The sequence below is a fragment of the Orcinus orca genome, chromosome 15 (genome assembly GCF_937001465.1).
Source record: "Orcinus orca chromosome 15, mOrcOrc1.1, whole genome shotgun sequence".
NCBI classification, from domain to species: domain Eukaryota; kingdom Metazoa; phylum Chordata; class Mammalia; order Artiodactyla; family Delphinidae; genus Orcinus; species Orcinus orca.
Genome location: NC_064573.1, coordinates 67,420,376 through 67,435,470, shown reverse-complemented (window position 1 = coordinate 67,435,470; position 15,095 = coordinate 67,420,376). Strand labels below are relative to the sequence as shown.

The window sequence follows — 15,095 nt, the reverse complement described above, 5'->3', positions numbered from 1 at the left end:
ACTGAGGCCCAACTCCACAGAGTGAATTGTTGGCAGAGCTTGAACTGAAGCCCAGGCTTTTCAGCTCCCAGGACTGGGGGAGCCAGCTAACTTTCCCCAAGCACCTCCTTGGTGGGTGCCAGGCCCCAGGCTGGGCACTGTGGACATAGATGTGATTTGGACACAGTCCCCATCCTCAGGGTGGTCACAGTGGGGTGGGGGGAAACAGACCAGTAACCAGCAGTGACAGGACAGGGGGAGCTCAGCTATGATTGTGGAGGGGTAGATTTAGCATCTTCTTGGATAAGGAGACCCAGGCCGAAGCCTGGCAAAGGGTGTTCACGCAGAGGAGAGGAAACATCACATGCAAAGGCCCTGGGGCAAGAGTGGGCCCAGGGTGTTTGAGGAGCTGCAAATACTTGGAGTGACAGAGTGTGACAGGTAAGGAGTGAGACAGAGGTCATAGAGGCTTTTAGGACTTGAGAGGCCATGCTGAGGAATTAGAACTTTGTTCTATGGGCAGTGGGGAGTCATTGAAATATTTATAAGTAGGGAAGTGACATGGTCAGATTTTTGTTTGCAAAAGATCCCTCTGATTGCCATGTGGAGAAAGGATGGGAGAAGGGAGCAGAAAGAGAGACTAGACAGGAGGCTGTCCTGGTCACCCTGGCAAGAGGCTGTGGGGGCCGGAACTAGAAGGGGGACAGTGAAGAGGGACAGATGTCAATGGAGCTGAGAGACACTTGGGTGCTTGTCTGGCTATGGAGGGGGGAGCGAGAAGTTAAGGGAGATGTTTACAATAGTAAAAGAGAGAAGAGAGCCAGGAGAAGCTGGCCTGCTGAGTTTTCTCCATGGAGAACGGGGAATGTCTACATGACAGCCGAGTGGGGGTGTCCAACAGGCCCTGGACACTAAGGCCAGGATTGGAGGGCACTGGGACGTCATTGGTGCAAGCAGCAGGCCACCCACCCAGAATATTTTTTTGGCATTTTCCCCCATATTTTTACTTTGAAAATTTTCAAATATATAGAAAATTTGCTACAATGACTATCCTTGTACCCTTCTTCTAGACTGACCAATTATTAGTATTTTGCTGCCTTTGTTCTTTCGCTCTTTATATATCTATAGATCTTTTTTTTCTAATCCATTTGAAAGTAAGTTGCAGACCTCATCCACATCTCCCCTAACACATCAGCATGTGTCTTGAAAGAATATGGACATTCTCCCAAAGAGCCACAGTAACACTGTCACACCTGAGAAAGCTGACATTAATTCAGTGAAATGATGCCACTTAATATACAGCTTATATATAAATTTTACCCATTGTCCCCAAAATGCCTTTTGTAGCTAGTTTTAAAAAAAAACAAGATCAATCAAGATTCATGTGTTGCATTTGGTTGTCACATCTCTAGGTTCTTTTTTTTTGCGGCACGCGGGCCTCTCACTGTTGTGGCCTCTCCCGTTGCGGAGCACAGGCTCCGGACGCACAGGCTCAGCGGCCATGGCTCACAGGCCCAGCCTCTCTGCGGCATGTGGGATCTTCCCGGACCGGGGTACAAACCCGTGTCCCCTGCATTGGCAGGCGGACTCTCAACCACTGCACCACCAGGGAAGCCCTCTAGGTTCTTTTCATGTAAAATAGGCCCCCTGCCCTTTTCTTCTTTCTCTTGACTTTGTCATTTTGTGACTATCCCACTGTCTAGATTTGTCTGACTGTTCCCTTGTGATGAGATGCAGGTTAAATACCCTTGGCAGGTGCACTAACTGGGGATGTGGTGCCCTCTTATTGCATCTCATCAGGAGGCTTATGACATTAGCTTGTCCCATTGTAGATGCTGGCAGTGGCTTAATGTAATTTTTGAAGGTCATCCATGTTTAGATGGGTGTAATACTTGAAGAGAGATTACTTTAGTGTGACCCGGTGACCCCCAGGCCCAATGGCCAGTCAGTGGCCCCATCCATGTGATGTGGACAGGACAGCCAGATCATAAGGGACAGTCTCAGCATGGCCACAGTGGGCTCACTCAGAACAGACATGTTGGGAGGACTCTTGATTGTTAGACGTTTTTGTGGGAACAGCTTCCTTGAAGGTAGTAATTGTACCAAGATGCATATTATACCTCATCCCTTCATTTAATCTGTACTAAGTGAAGCACTCTGAGAGACTCCCAGATGTGTCAGGGCGGGAATAGTTCTATTGCTATCCTGGTGCTCTGTCAGAATTAAGATATCTACATTCCAGAAATAGCTTTAGTCTGGACTCGGAAAGAGGAAGGAGTGAGGGAGTGTGGAGTTTTGGCAAGACCGCGGACCCTATGCTGGGGGAGGAAAGGACAGACAGACAGACACTGGGAAGAAGTGAAGGTGAGGGCCAGCTGGCGGTCCCTGGCCAGCACCGGCACCACTTGAGACAGGAGACCCCAGAGCAGGGAGGCCTAGGGGAGGGGTCTGAGGGCCGCTGCCGCATCCCCGGGCCTGGGTGCTAGAGACTCAGCTGAGAAGAGAGGGTGGGGCTGAGGGCTGGGCTCCGGGATGTGCAGCACATGGACCTGGAGTAGTCAGAGCCCAGGGAGGGATGGGCTCAAAAGGGCTGGGGCAGGGGCACCTGGGCCTGAACTTCAGCTTTGCCGGCATTTTAAGCCTGGCTTCCCAACAGCGATGCCACACAAACATTTTCTGATTTTACTCTTACATGTTCATTTGGACATGAGTGGGAAGGATATCGGTAAGTAGCCTGATCCCACCAATGGAGTTAATTAGGGTGAGACAAATACAGTATTTAAGGCAAAATTGAGTCAGTTTAAAGACTGTTAAGTAAAGAAGAGTACAAGTGGCCCAGGGATGTGGCAGGAATCATGCAGATGATGTGAGACCAACTGGTTTCAGGCAACAGAGATGGAGGAGGGGCCGGGGCTCTGCGGCAGCGTCTGGGCAGGTTCTGTGGCAGGCTCTGGGACAGCAGTGCTGCCCCTGCAGACTGGCCTCCGCCCGCCCTCAGTGCAGCAGGATTTGCAGGGGTGTGAGGAAAGAGCAGCCAGCTGGGTGGGATCCTACTGAGGAGGTTGCTTCTGCCTGCCTTGGCCCCCTCCCATCCTCTCCTGGTCTTGTCCCTGCTGTCCGTGGGCCCTGGGCTGTGGCAGGTGGTGTGGAGCTGCAGGTGCATGTCCAGGGTGGGGCATGGGCCTCCAACAAGCTTTGCAGGGCCCCCTCCCCTGCCCCCTTCACGGCTGCATCTGTCTCTTTCCTCCACAGGGGGAGGGGTTGCACCAACTACGCGAGGCTTTGAAGATTTTAGCTGAGAGGGTTTTAATCTTGGAAACAATGATTGGGCTCTATGGTGAGTAGAGACAGACAGACGGACAGACAGCCCAGCCCCCGCCTGCCAGGCTTCCCCAGGCCCTCCAGGGTGGAGCTGCCTGGGTCCAGTCAAGAGGCTGGATAAGGTACCTGCCCTTCTCCAGGTGGAGACCTGAAAGGTCAAGACCACCCATCTCTCAATGACTGGTCCCTTGTCCATGGGTGAAGGGGGGGGCCCTAGAAACCCAGGCCCCCACCCCTGTGGTAAGACCTGGGGCTCCAGACATTGTGGGTAATGTGGTTTTCAGGCCTGCAGGGGAACCAGAGGTGACAGATTTCAAGTCTGAAAGGAATTATGGGCAATGGAGCCAAACTCCAGAACTGCAGGGGACTGTGGGTAACAGAGCCAGACTGTAACAGTGCAGGGGGTTGTGGGTAATAACGTCAGAGCCCAGGCCCCCAGGAGGATTATGGGTAATGAATCCAGACCCCAGTCATGCCTCAGCTCAAGAGAAATTGTGGGGAACAGAGCCAGTCTGCAGGCCCACAGGACAACAAGTCATGGGGCTAGACTCCAGAAGTGCAGGGGACTGTGGGTGACAGAGCCAGGCTCAGGTCCCAGGGGACTCTGGGTAATGTACCACCCACCAGTTCTGACCCCAGAGGCTCTCACTGGGCAGGCCATCCTGGCCCCAGGGTCCCCCTTTAGTGGCCTGAGAGACCCTCCCCCAGGCATTCACCCACCAGTTCTCCACCCATCTGGTCACTTGAGGAGACAAGTGAGCCCCATCCCCACTTAGAAGGAGCAGCCAAGGTCCCAACAGAGACTCACGCCCAGGCTCCTGCCCGGAAGCCAGAAGGAACTGGCCCCGCCCCCCACCCTCGGTGCCCAGCCCAGCCCCTGGAGGCCGGACACGCACCGTCTGCTCTTCTCGATCTCCCATCAGGCTCCTAGCTTACAGAGCTTCCTGCAGCAGCAGGCTCAGCTGGAGCTCCTGGCCAGACGGGTCACCCTGCTGGAAGCCATCATCTGGCCAGGTAACGGCAGGGTGGGCAGGCAGGGGCAGCCCCTGCCAGGAAGGGCCTGGGAAGGGCCTGGGGACACAGAAGGCACCTCCCAATACTGGATCCAGACTAGCAGACAGCCACTCTTCAGCCCTTCCATCCAGCCAGCAGACGGTGTCTGGCACAGAGGAGGTTCTGGTAACTAGTTCTTGAGTGAATGAGCACCTGCTCTGTGCCAGGTACCTTGCTGACACAGGCTCCAACAGATAAGACAGACAGGGTCCTGCTCTCATGGAGCTTAGGGTGCTGGGGGGAAGCCCTGGAACTGGGCGTTAAACCTAGGGTGAGGAATACCACAGTGGAGTGAATACAGGTGGCCACCAAAGCCCACAAGTGCTCCTGATGCAGGCTGGGGGGGTGGTAGAGGGCATCTCAGGAGGGCTTCCTGGAGGAGGAGGCATCTAAGTGGAGACCTGAAAGGCAAGGATCGGGGGCAAGTGAACAGGCAGAGGAACAGCATGGACAAAAGCCAGGAGACCAGAGAGAACCTAGAGGGACAGTTCCGTGAGGTTGCTGAGGGTGAGAACAGAGGCTAGAAGATCTGGTAGGGCCCCATTTGAGAAGGTCCTCGAAGGTAGGTCAGGGAGGCATGGAAGGAGGTTAGACACCACCTGGCTGTCACAGTGGGCCTAAGGAGGTCTCTCCACGTTAAACTGGAGCCTGTGGCTGGCCCTGGAGAGAGTCAGGGATCGGCCACCCCGTTCCTCACCTACCCGTGAAGAGGCCCCAGCCCTTCTCCCAGCTGCCCCATCTCTCAGCCCAGTCCTAGCGCATCAGTGCACACAGCCTCAGACATAATGTCCAACCTCCCATCTATTTTACAGATGGGGAAATTGAGGCCCCCAGCAGGAAGGAGAGCCAAGGTTAGAGCCAAGCCTCCTTCATTTGGCAAAACTGTAGGGCACACCTACTGCAGGCTGGGTCTGAGGCAGATCTCAGGGTACCCACCTTGGGGAGCTGCCCATTGGGTGGTGGGCAATCCTCAGCATCTATAGAGATGAGGGCCATGGGGTACAGGAGCACCAAAGGATGTGTGTGAGGAGAAGCCTTCCTGGAAGATGGGACCCTTGCGTTAGTCATAGAAGGTCCCTACGAGTGTGCCAGTAGGAAGTGGTGGGAGGGCAGCCCCCATGGGGACAAAGGCCTAGAAGTGGGAAGGTGTGTGGGTTCTGCTTCCAAAGCTGCTCTCGCCATGCCACAGGGCTTCCCCAACTTGTGAAAACTCAGACCATCTCCCAGACCTCCTCCCCTCTCCCAGAGGAAGGACCAAGGACCAAATCCCAGGTGCTCAGCTCCTTGTCAGGTGTCCCCCGACTCCCCTCTCAGGAGGATTGGGAGGGGAGCCAGAAGGGACACACTGTGGCCTTGGATCTGTGCTCCGCCCCCCTCAGCTGGCTCTGTCTCCAGCAGCCCAGGGAGGAAGTGCCAGGCACCTGGCAGTGTGGCCAGGAGGAGGGGAGTAGAGGAGATGGAGCCTTCCCCATTGGCCCATCATACACAGCAGGTGCTAACAAAAGACCCAGATGGGGCTCATGTTTAGATTATAATCAATAATGATGATAATAGTAACAGCTGTCACACATCCAGTCCACCTGGGCCGGGAAATTTACATCCATCATCTCCAGTCCTTGCAACAAGCTTTCTAGGTGGGCGACACTGTGCCCACTTCACAGATGAAGAAACAGAGGTTCAGAGGGCTCGTGTGACTCCCCCGGGACATAGGGATAGTAGTGGTGAGGCCAGGGGTCCGCCCTAGGTCAGGTCTCTGAAGCGCCAGCTCTTTGGGCTCCATCGGCAAAGGTTCCCTGACCCCTCTGCTTTGCTAGGCACTGAGTGGGGCCCGGGGGAAACCAAAGCCCTGAATTTGATCATGTCAGAACAGCATCTCATGACTGATTCACAGTGACCAGACCTGCAGGAGCCCTGGGTCGAAAACACACCAACCTAGTGACCATAATAATCCAACATTTACTGTGAAAACCACTTTCCACTCTTGGTCACATTGAACACTCTGCAAGGGTGTGACAACAGGAGTGTCATCCCACATTCCAGATGAGGCTTAAAGGTTCTGGGACTTGCCCAAGGCCACATAACTGGGACATGATAGGGCCAGGACTTGGCCTGAGCTGATGTTGGAACCTGAGCTTTGAGCTACCCTCCTCCTATGCTCCCTGTTTTAGGGCATGAAATGTTCCTTGGCTGTGATTGCAGATACCTGTCTGCCCCAAGGGCGCCAAATCTCAGCCCAGAGGTGCATGAGACACAGGGTCAGAGTGCTAGACAGTTATGAGTATGAGGGTATAGCTCCCTCCCTGGCATTGCCTTCAGTGGGAAGCTGGTGCTCACCAGAGTCAAAGTGTCTCTCCTGTGAACAGTGTTTCGAAGGCTCAGCCAAGTCCTCCATCCTGGGGCCCTCCCCCTGGAAAAACAGCCCATCCTTCCGAGCTGCTTAACCCCTCATTTAACGTTGAGAGGGACTGAGGTGATAGTTACATAAGGCTTCCTGGAAGAGGTAGGTCCTGATCTGCATTTTAAAGGTTGAGTAGTTTTCCAGGTGGGAAGAATGCCAATTATCCGGTTTTACTCTTGGGGGCCACCTTATTTGCAGGTTGGGGCATATCTCACCATAGCTAAATCGAAACTAACTTCAGTAATTACTGGAGTTGGCCAGGGCCTCTGTATCTGGAACTGTCCCCCTGGTTTTAGAGATGAGACAGCTGAGGCCCTGACAGAGGTCCAAAGCCACACGGTAGGTCAGTGGCAGAGCCTGGCCTTCCTAAACCCTTCCCCACTACAGGTGGCCTAACCTGAAAAGAGAGGAAGAGTGAGGCTGATGCCTGGCCTTAGTTTACCCAGCTCTGAAATGGGAATGATTCAGGGCACACCTCTGCTCCAAGATATGTTAACGAAGAAAAGAGCTATACTGTTTATGGAGCATCTGCTACATGCTAAGCATTTCAGAAACATGGTGGGTTCATTGATCCCCACTTGACAGAGAAAATCAAATAGAGGCCCTGAGTGTTCTAGTTGGGTTAGCGGCTAATAACTCCTGCGGGGAGGGGCACTAACCAGCTTTGCAGACCCCCTTCTTTCCCACACCTCTGCCTCTTAGACTTGGGCAGAGCCCCACCCCCCACCCCCTCAGAGGGCCAAGGGAAGGTGGGCACCTCACACAGACATCACTAACCCGGCCTCTTTCCTTCCCTCCCGCAGAACCAGAGGGGTCAGGGGCAGACCCTGCCGGCACGGGCACCCCCAGCCTCTTGCGGGGCAAGAGGGGAGGACACGCCACCAGCTACCGGATCGTGGCCCCCAGGAGCCGAAACGAGAGAGACTGAGTGTGGTGGTGGCCCCTTGGTGAGGGCCAGGCCAGGCTTCCCTTCCCAGCCTGGACTTGGCCAGCTGCCTCCAAGGTCCGCCATCCGTATTTATTAATATCCTCAGGGTCCCTTCTGCCACCTAGGCCTTTGGGGTGGGCATGTCTTGGTCCTGGCAGCCCGTGCGCATCTGCCTCCTATGAGGCTGAGCCGGGACTGGAGCCTGAGAGGGAGGTGTGGTCCAGGCAAGAGGTGAGGCTTTGCTCAGGGCCGTGGGCCTCAGTTTCCCTCTGTGAAATGGGGTGATGCAGGCCTGTGGGGAGGGGCGGCAGGTTTGGAGCTTCTGTCTTCTCATCAACCGCCTGGCCATCCAGGCCCCAAGCAACTGAGGGATTTGGAAGCTGGGGCTCTGCCCGGCCCTCAGCACACCCAGGGATGATGAGAGTGGGCAGTCTCACCTCCCCACTCCCCAGCCAAACCTGGGGGACCCACCTGTACCCCTCGTCTCCTTGTTTTCTGGTGCTGGGTTCCTGACCCTGAGGTCAAGCTACCTGATCTGACTGGATATTCAGGGCTCCTTGTCTCAGTTCTGACCCCTGAACCCTCAGTCCTTCTCATGTCCCAGGCGGAGGGGGCATGGAGAGGGAGGGGCCACCTGCTCCCACAACGGCTTGTGACAGACACCAGGAGGTAGATGTGTATTGGCCAATAAAGGCCCCCAGCCTCACTGCCCACCGGCCTGGTCTCAGTGTGTGCTTAGATGAGGGGCAGCCGGGCAGGGCCAGCAGCCTTTCTTCTCAGTGGCCTTCACTATCCACCTGCAAAGCACAACTGTGAGGCCAGGGCTCCCCTGGCCATCACCTGGGCAGCTGGGGAATGGGGGTAGGTGAGCAGAACAGAGGCTCAGGCCATCCCCACCCCCTGGCCAGGTGTCCAGCAGGAGCTACCAGACCTCAGGGCAGCTTCCCTTCTCTGAGCCTGTTTCCTCACCTGTAAAATGAGGCTGATGGTGTAGTCCTCAGGTTTCCCAGTCTGTTTCTGGCCCCTGGCTGGTGACCAATGGCAGGGTCGGTCTCTGTGGCTCCTCCACTCTGGCCCTGGCCTGGGGTACAGCCTCACGGGTGACCAGAGCACAGGCCAATCCGGGGCCTACAGCCCCCTGTACTGCCCCTCAAAGTCCAGCTTCCCGGCCCCTCTGCCTTGCAGAGTTCCCATCGGTGACTCACACCCATGCCCCACCCTCTGTCCTCTAGGCTTTGGCTACACCTCCCCTCCCCGGGAGGGGGCAAGGACTGAGAGGGGCCAGGAGGGAGGAGCTGCTTCTACAAAGCTGAGGAAGCTTCTCCCCCACAGCACGCCCACATTGCTTCCTGCCCCCGCCCCCCCCCCCCCCCCCCCCACCGCAGGGCCCAGCCACCAGCCTCAGAGCCTGCCCTGGGGCTCTGGCCCTTGTCGCACTGAACTGGCCCTTGTCCAGCAGGGACACAGGGGGCTGTGGGCGGTGAAGGGATGCTGTTCCTGGCGAATCAGGGAAGGCTTCCTGGAGGAAGGTCTCCGTGTAGGCCAAGACCTGAGGATGGGTAGAAATTAGCTGGGAAACAGATGATAAATGCTCCTTGGCAGAGGGTCCAGCCCAACAAAGACCCTGAGGCGGAAGCTCAGTAACACTGTGTCTCTGGACATCAGGGAGCTGCTCTCCTGCAGTCGGCTGTTCATTCACTGCTCGTTCATTCTTTCATTCATTCATTCATCCCCCTGATGCTAATGTAGAAGAGTCAGACACAACTGCTGCCTCCAAGGAGGTCCAGGTTGAAAAGTGAACTGGTTTTTATTCTAAACAGTACCAGGGCAGGATGCTGGGGGGCCTCCTCTGAACCCACCCTGACTCTCAGCAGACAGGGCTGGGCTCTGACTTCCCACCCACAGGCCAGGCTTCTCACCTGAGAGCCTGCCTGTGCTCGGGGGGCCCAGGACCCTCAGGGTGGGTGGGCCCACCCCTCCCCTGAGTCACCAGCGCCTCGGTGCCCACATCCCCGCCGACCAGCAGTGACACGGCACCCTCCACACGGCTTGTGGCTGCCAGGGCCACCACCGCCTGCTCCGTGGGGAAGCCCATGCGCTCCAGTTGCTGCAGCCTGTGGGAAGGGGGGACAGGGAGGGAGTGTCAGGGCCGCTTCCAGCCCCCACACCAGGGGACCCCACCCCTACTTACCCCACCTTACCGCAGGGAGGAGACGGAGGACTTAGACAGCCGGAGTGGGCTTTCGGGACCCTGGACTGGCCCCTCAAGGAGTGAGGCCTGGATCCCCTTCTGCAGCATCTGCTCGTCTAGGGCTGCCCACAGCGGGGTCCCTGGGGGGAAGCTGGGCCCAGACCAGGCCAGTCCCACCTCTGAGGAGCCCTCCCAGAGCGGCTGCATAGGCCCCAGGCCTGGCGGGAGCGGGGCTGAGCCTTCTCTGAGGGGCCAGAGGCTAGGGGAGGCCATGTAAGGCGGTCCAGGGGTGGGCGGCCTGGAGGGGCAGAAGCAGAAGGCCTGACTGCCAGCCACCGGCATGGCTTCCACCACCGGGGCCAGTGTCCTCGGCATCACCCTCACCTCACTCCGGCAGGATGGGTGACAGGCAGCTCAGCCAGGCCACCTGGGGTGGGAAGGAGCTGGAGCGGCCAGCACCCCGCCAGGGCCCTGCACAGGACACCCTCCTGCAGTGCCTGCAGCCGCTGCTCAGAGATCTCCAGCCACCGGAAGGCCCCAGCCGCGTCTGTCTGCCCAGGGCAGGGCGGCGGGTCAAGGAAAACCACATTCAGCCAGGGGTGAGCCTGCGCCACATGCCAGGCCCCGTGCCAAGTGTGTTATGGGAATTCCCTCCTGTCTCCTCACTGTGGCCCTGCCAGGGAGGTGTCATCACCCTCGTCAGCAGTGGAGGCTCAGAGAGGGAAAAGGGCCCCTGCCTGAAGCTACCCAGCCAATGAGAGGCAGAGCCAGATGTGCCTCATCCCAAAACCTGTCTCATCCCCATGCAGCTGCCCCCTGCCCGCTGTCCCCTGAGGCCTGTTGCTGGCCTGCTCAGGCCTGTGACCCCAGGCCCACCCCTGGGCCCTGCCCCAGCCAGGGCGACATGCTCCCCTCTCCAGGATTCAGCCGGGTGTCCCCAATCCTAAACGACTCCAGGGTCAGCCTGTACCCACTGTTCCCTCTGACTGCACTGTTGTCCCCAACAGGCATTAAGCATCTTTGGAGCAAAAGCCTGTTTAACACACCTGCACCACCGGCCGCAGGTCGTTCCCCCTTTTGGTGCCAGGAGAGCCGCAGGCTCATGCTCACCCTGGTCCTTAACACCCTCTGTACTGTCTGCCAGGCCCGTGCTCTCCTTTTCCACTTCTCGTCACCTGAACCCCTCCTTCTGCATGGTCTCGGCGTAGACCCACCTCCACTGGGACGTCCAGATTAAGTGCCTCCTTGGGCCCCTCAGCTCCCAGGCTCTCCTTTAAATTGTAATTGGTACCTCTACATGGCCACAAGCCCCCAGTTCCCAGCTCAGAGCCAGGCGAGAGGAGGACTTGGAGACGCTCCTGGGATGTGTGTGAATGTGGGGGCCCGACCTCTTGTGCCAATTCCTTCCCAGGCACCCTGGGGGCCCAGCCACAGAACCCACACGTCCACATGAGCCCTGGGCCCAGGCAAAGGATACAGGCCAGGCCAGCCAGGAGGCCACAGAAGAGCTGCAGGAAGGGCGGCTCGGAGCTGAGCAGTGGTGTCAGGGCGAGCAGCAGCCACGGCAGGAGCCATGGTGGCAGTGCCCCACGGGGCCGTCTAGGGTTGTAACCCTGCCCCGCCAGCATGGCCAGGTGGACAGGCATGTATCCACAGCCCCCGGCTGCACTGGACACCCCGAGGCCTGCCAGCAGCACAGCCATCAGCCCGGAGGCCAGGGCAAGGAGGGTGGAGGCATGCAGGAACCGCAGTGTGCCCAGGTGGCACTCCTGCCGCCAGCCCAGCGTGGGCAGGAGCAGCAGGCTCAGCAGCAGCCCTGGGAGGGCCTTGTGGCCCAGGGCATGTGTCAGCAGCCGGTGCGCTGGGAGAGAGAATGGGCTTATGTGCCAGGTTAGTGGCCCTAACCCCCAAGGCTGGCCCCGGTGTGCCAGATGGGGAAACACCCTCCGCCAGGGCCGCCCACTAAGCCAGCACCCCCTCCCCGGGAGCCAAAGTCTGCCCACTGCCAGTAGTTTAATCACTGGTGGTGGGGACCAAGGGCTTCCAAACACTGTGACCGGCCCCCTGCTGCTTTAAGTAGAACAAGCCAGACCCAACACTCGGTCTTCTTAAGAACAACCAACCATGGATAAGTCACTTCACTTCTGTGAGCATCATTTGGGTTCCTCAAATGTAAATGGAAGCTGTCATTCTTGGGAAACAGGTGTTCAGCTGGGGTCACTCTTCAAACCCCTAGTGCCTCCTTCCTGTTCTTGGGCTTAGCTGAAAGTCTTAGTTTATTTTAAGGGAAAGCCACCCGAAAGGGGAGCCGTCTGAAAAGAATTCCTACTCACAGGCTCCCACCCCTGTGCTGGCCCCTCTGCCCAGGTCCTCGGCCCTCCCTTCTTGGCTGTAGTTGAGCTGGGCATGCTCCCGTCCAAGGCTGACCTTCCCCGGGGCCCTGGGTCCTGTCCTTGCCTGACAACTGCAGGATGCATGCTGCTCCTGCCAACTGGTCTCAGGCCCTACAGCAAGTCTCCTGCCTCCTCCAAGGGCCATGTGGCCGGCCCTCACCCTGCCAAGGGTCCAGCAGCAGCTCTGGGGCCAGGACAAGGCTGGGGCCAGCTCCCAGCAGCCACAGGCCGCTCATGAGCAGCATCAGGACAGAGGAGGCGAGAGGCAGCGCCGGGGTCAGTAGGCCAGGGGGACCTCTGGCATGCATAGCTTGTCTGAAGGTGATCAAAGGTGGTCTTGGGGCTGTGTGCTAGGGGTAAAGGAAAAACAATAACAAGTTATTATTGCAGCTTTTATCTGACTTCCTTTCAGCTACCATACCAACAGTACCATTTTACAGAAATAAAAACTGAGGCTGGAGAGGCGGGTGCAGCAACTTGGCCATAGAGGACCTCAGAGCCTAACCATGTGTTTAGCCATCTTGCCATCCCACTGATGTGTGAGGATGGGAAGAGGCCAGGCCAAAAGGTCCCTGAGCCCTGATGGGCCCTGGAAAGGGGCCTGGAGTGGGAAGCACAGGGAATGGGAAGTTGAACGGGAGCCCTGGACTCCCAAAATTTTTTGGATTTGTGCAGCCCCCCAGGGCAAATTCAGAGCCATCTCCAGCTTTCCTCTGCCTCCCTCTTCCCTCAGGCTACAGACCAGCTACCTTCCTCCCTCCCTCCTCCCCTCCACTGACTTAGAGCTCCAGGTGGCCTGAGCTGCCCTTGACAGAGGGGGTAAGGCCAGCCAAAGGGCAGACAGATTAGGGAGGGGGTGGAGCAGAAGGGTTGGAGGAGAGGCAACAGGAGTCTCACACCCTGAGTGCACACAGTGACACTGGACAGAGACGTCCTCTTCCTCAAGCCCCAACCACAGCCCCTCTGACCCTACCCTCCCTTTCACAGAAAGGTTTCAGTATCCACTCCACTTCTTCCTGCTGTTATCTCTCCCTGGGCAAATCTGGAGCCTCTCCTTCCTCATCTGTAAATTGGGGATTAAGAAAATCCATTCCTCATAGAATGAGAAAAAGGAATGGACTCAGGCAGTCCCACAGCTCCTGCTGGATAAACTGTAGCCATCCTGGCTGTCCCCAACAAGGGGAAGCCTGAACATGGAAGCAGCTGCTCCAGCCCTCAAATGTGCCAATTTCCTGCCCATGAGGCAAGGCTTTCTCTCCCATTCTCCCTCCTCACATCCAGCCTGTCCTCTAGGCCCTGCTGGAATCTCCTCACTCCTGTACCCTAGCCTGTCTCAGGACTCCCACTGAGCTGATTTTATAGGGCAGGAAGCAAAATCCCAGAGACAAGAAGGCTGCTTCATCTGCTCCCTTGTCATGGGCATCCTTGGCATCAAAACCCACCCGGCAGTTTCCTGCAGGAAAAATATAGGAAACTCCTCTGCCTGCGACGTCCTTCCCTTCATCTCTCTAACAGCAAACTCCTATTCACCCACTGAAGCCCAGCTCAAAGGTTCCCTTCCCCTCCTCTGGTGCCTCCACATCTTGGAGCCTACCCTATCCAGTGAGCACCGCTTGGCCTGTTTTTCTCTAGGCAGGTGGTCTGAACTCTGGGAGGAAGGGTGCTCCTCCTACTCATGGTCAAGTTCCCCAGGGTGCTCCTAGCACACAGCTCGTGCTTTATGTGTCTTCACTGAAAGAAAGACACTAGCTTTGCTCCAGGTCCCGCTGAAGGATTTGGTGAGCCCTGCCCTTCGCTGGGCCTGGGCATCTGCCTAGGGAGACTGGGTTGAGTCCAAGAAGTCAGGCAGGTGCAAGCCTTGCGGGTAGCCAAGGCACCCACTGCCAGCCTTCTCCTGCACCTTCACAACCATCCCGCCCCCCCACCCCGTGTACTTTAGCAAGAGTGAGAGACTTGCCCATGGACCAGCAGAACTGGGATCTGAACGCCCCAGGTCGCAGTCTCTTTATCTATAAAACGGGGCTGTGCAGCATCAGGCCCTGCCTACCTTACTGGGAAGGCGGGAGGACAGAATGTGAAGACAGGACGGGGACAATTTTTCCGGGTGATGGAGAGTGTGTGGGGGGGTGGGGGTCCCAGGCTGTGGGTGGGGCTCAGCTTTGTGACTTTAGGAAAAGTACCCCAAGTCCTTGGGCCTCAGTTTCCCCTTCTGTAAAAACAAGGATGTTGGATGAGAGGTGATTAAAGGGTCTTCTCAACCTCGACCGTTACTGGGGGGCTCTCGGGCCGGGCGCTACGTTCGGGGCCTCCCATCCAGCCCACCGGCCTTGGGCCCCTCCCCCGCGGACCGGGCCACGTGTCTGGGGTACTCACAGCACAGCGCGCCCCCCGCCCCCATAAGGCTGAGTGGAGCCCTTGGCTGGGAGTCCGTACTCTAGCTTCCCGCCGACACCCGAGCGCCCCGAGCCCATTCTGCTCGCCCTCGGGCGCGTGACCCGGGCCGACCGGTCGGCAGGCCACCCCCTCCTCCTCCGCCGCCGCCCGCCGATTAGTCAGCAGTTGTTCTAGGCCCCGGTCCCTTCCCCCAGCCCTCCCGCCGGCCTCCGTTTCCCTCCAAGGCCGACTCTTCAGAGACGGTCCCTAGAGCCAGCGGGAGTAACCATTCCAAACAACCTAGCATCAACCGGAGAATCACTCCGACTTGTTACCAAGATCCGCTCGCCAGCCGCTCCCGCCCCTGCGGTGCTATTTTGGCCCACACGTCACATCCGGTGCTCTTTAGAGAGGATTAGGACTCGGTGTGCGGGCGCGAAAGCTGTGGTTCGTCCCTCC

At 57.6% G+C, this 15,095-nt stretch overlaps 2 protein-coding genes across 16 annotated transcripts in view; one reads left to right on the top strand and one right to left on the bottom strand.

Moving 5' to 3' along the window:
• Nucleotides 1–8,390, top strand: part of EMID1 (EMI domain containing 1) — an 81,240-nt gene extending 72,850 nt beyond the window's left edge. For 4 of the 7 annotated variants that reach the window (XM_049698333.1, XM_049698334.1, XM_049698332.1 and 1 more), the window contains one exon: nt 7,555–8,390. In XM_049698333.1, the coding sequence (XP_049554290.1) occupies nt 7,555–7,776 (222 nt within the window). In that variant the 3' untranslated portion in view covers nt 7,777–8,390. Of the gene's footprint in view, nt 1–3,231; nt 3,317–4,223; nt 4,315–7,554 lie in introns of all 7 variants that reach the window. The other 3 variants (XR_007471849.1, XM_049698331.1, XM_033412731.2) reach the window with 3 other exon arrangements.
• A 1,077-nt stretch (nt 8,391–9,467) lies between these two features.
• Nucleotides 9,468–15,092, bottom strand: RHBDD3 (rhomboid domain containing 3). Of its 9 annotated transcripts, none has more exons than XM_049698336.1 (6): nt 14,972–15,092; nt 12,424–14,472; nt 11,348–11,731; nt 10,255–10,417; nt 9,881–10,168; nt 9,468–9,793 (listed from the first exon to the last, which is right to left on the bottom strand). In XM_049698336.1, exons 2-6 carry the CDS (start codon nt 12,569–12,571, stop codon nt 9,595–9,597), a joined length of 1,182 nt encoding a protein of 393 aa, XP_049554293.1. In that variant the 5' UTR covers nt 12,572–14,472; nt 14,972–15,092; the 3' UTR covers nt 9,468–9,594. The 9 variants fall into 9 exon arrangements, with proteins under 9 accessions (XP_049554293.1, XP_033268630.1, XP_033268631.1 ...); XM_033412739.2 differs by having other exon boundaries at nt 12,424–12,613; nt 14,972–15,089; XM_033412740.2 differs by having other exon boundaries at nt 12,424–12,613; nt 14,937–15,011.
• Between the last annotated feature and the right edge of the window lie 3 nt (nt 15,093–15,095).

Excerpts from the sequence above, each read along its gene's own strand:
- RHBDD3 (XM_049698336.1), bottom strand. The coding sequence starts at position 12,571 with ATGCATGCCAGAGGTCCCCCTGGCCTACTGACCCCGGCGCTGCCTCTC. Across the intron at positions 10,169-10,254 it reads ACCCATCCTGCCGGAGTGAG|GCCGCCCACCCCTGGACCGC; the intron begins GTGAGGGTGATG and ends CTGCCCCTCCAG. Across the intron at positions 9,794-9,880 it reads TCCTCCGTCTCCTCCCTGCG|GCTGCAGCAACTGGAGCGCA; the intron begins GTAAGGTGGGGT and ends CCCTTCCCACAG.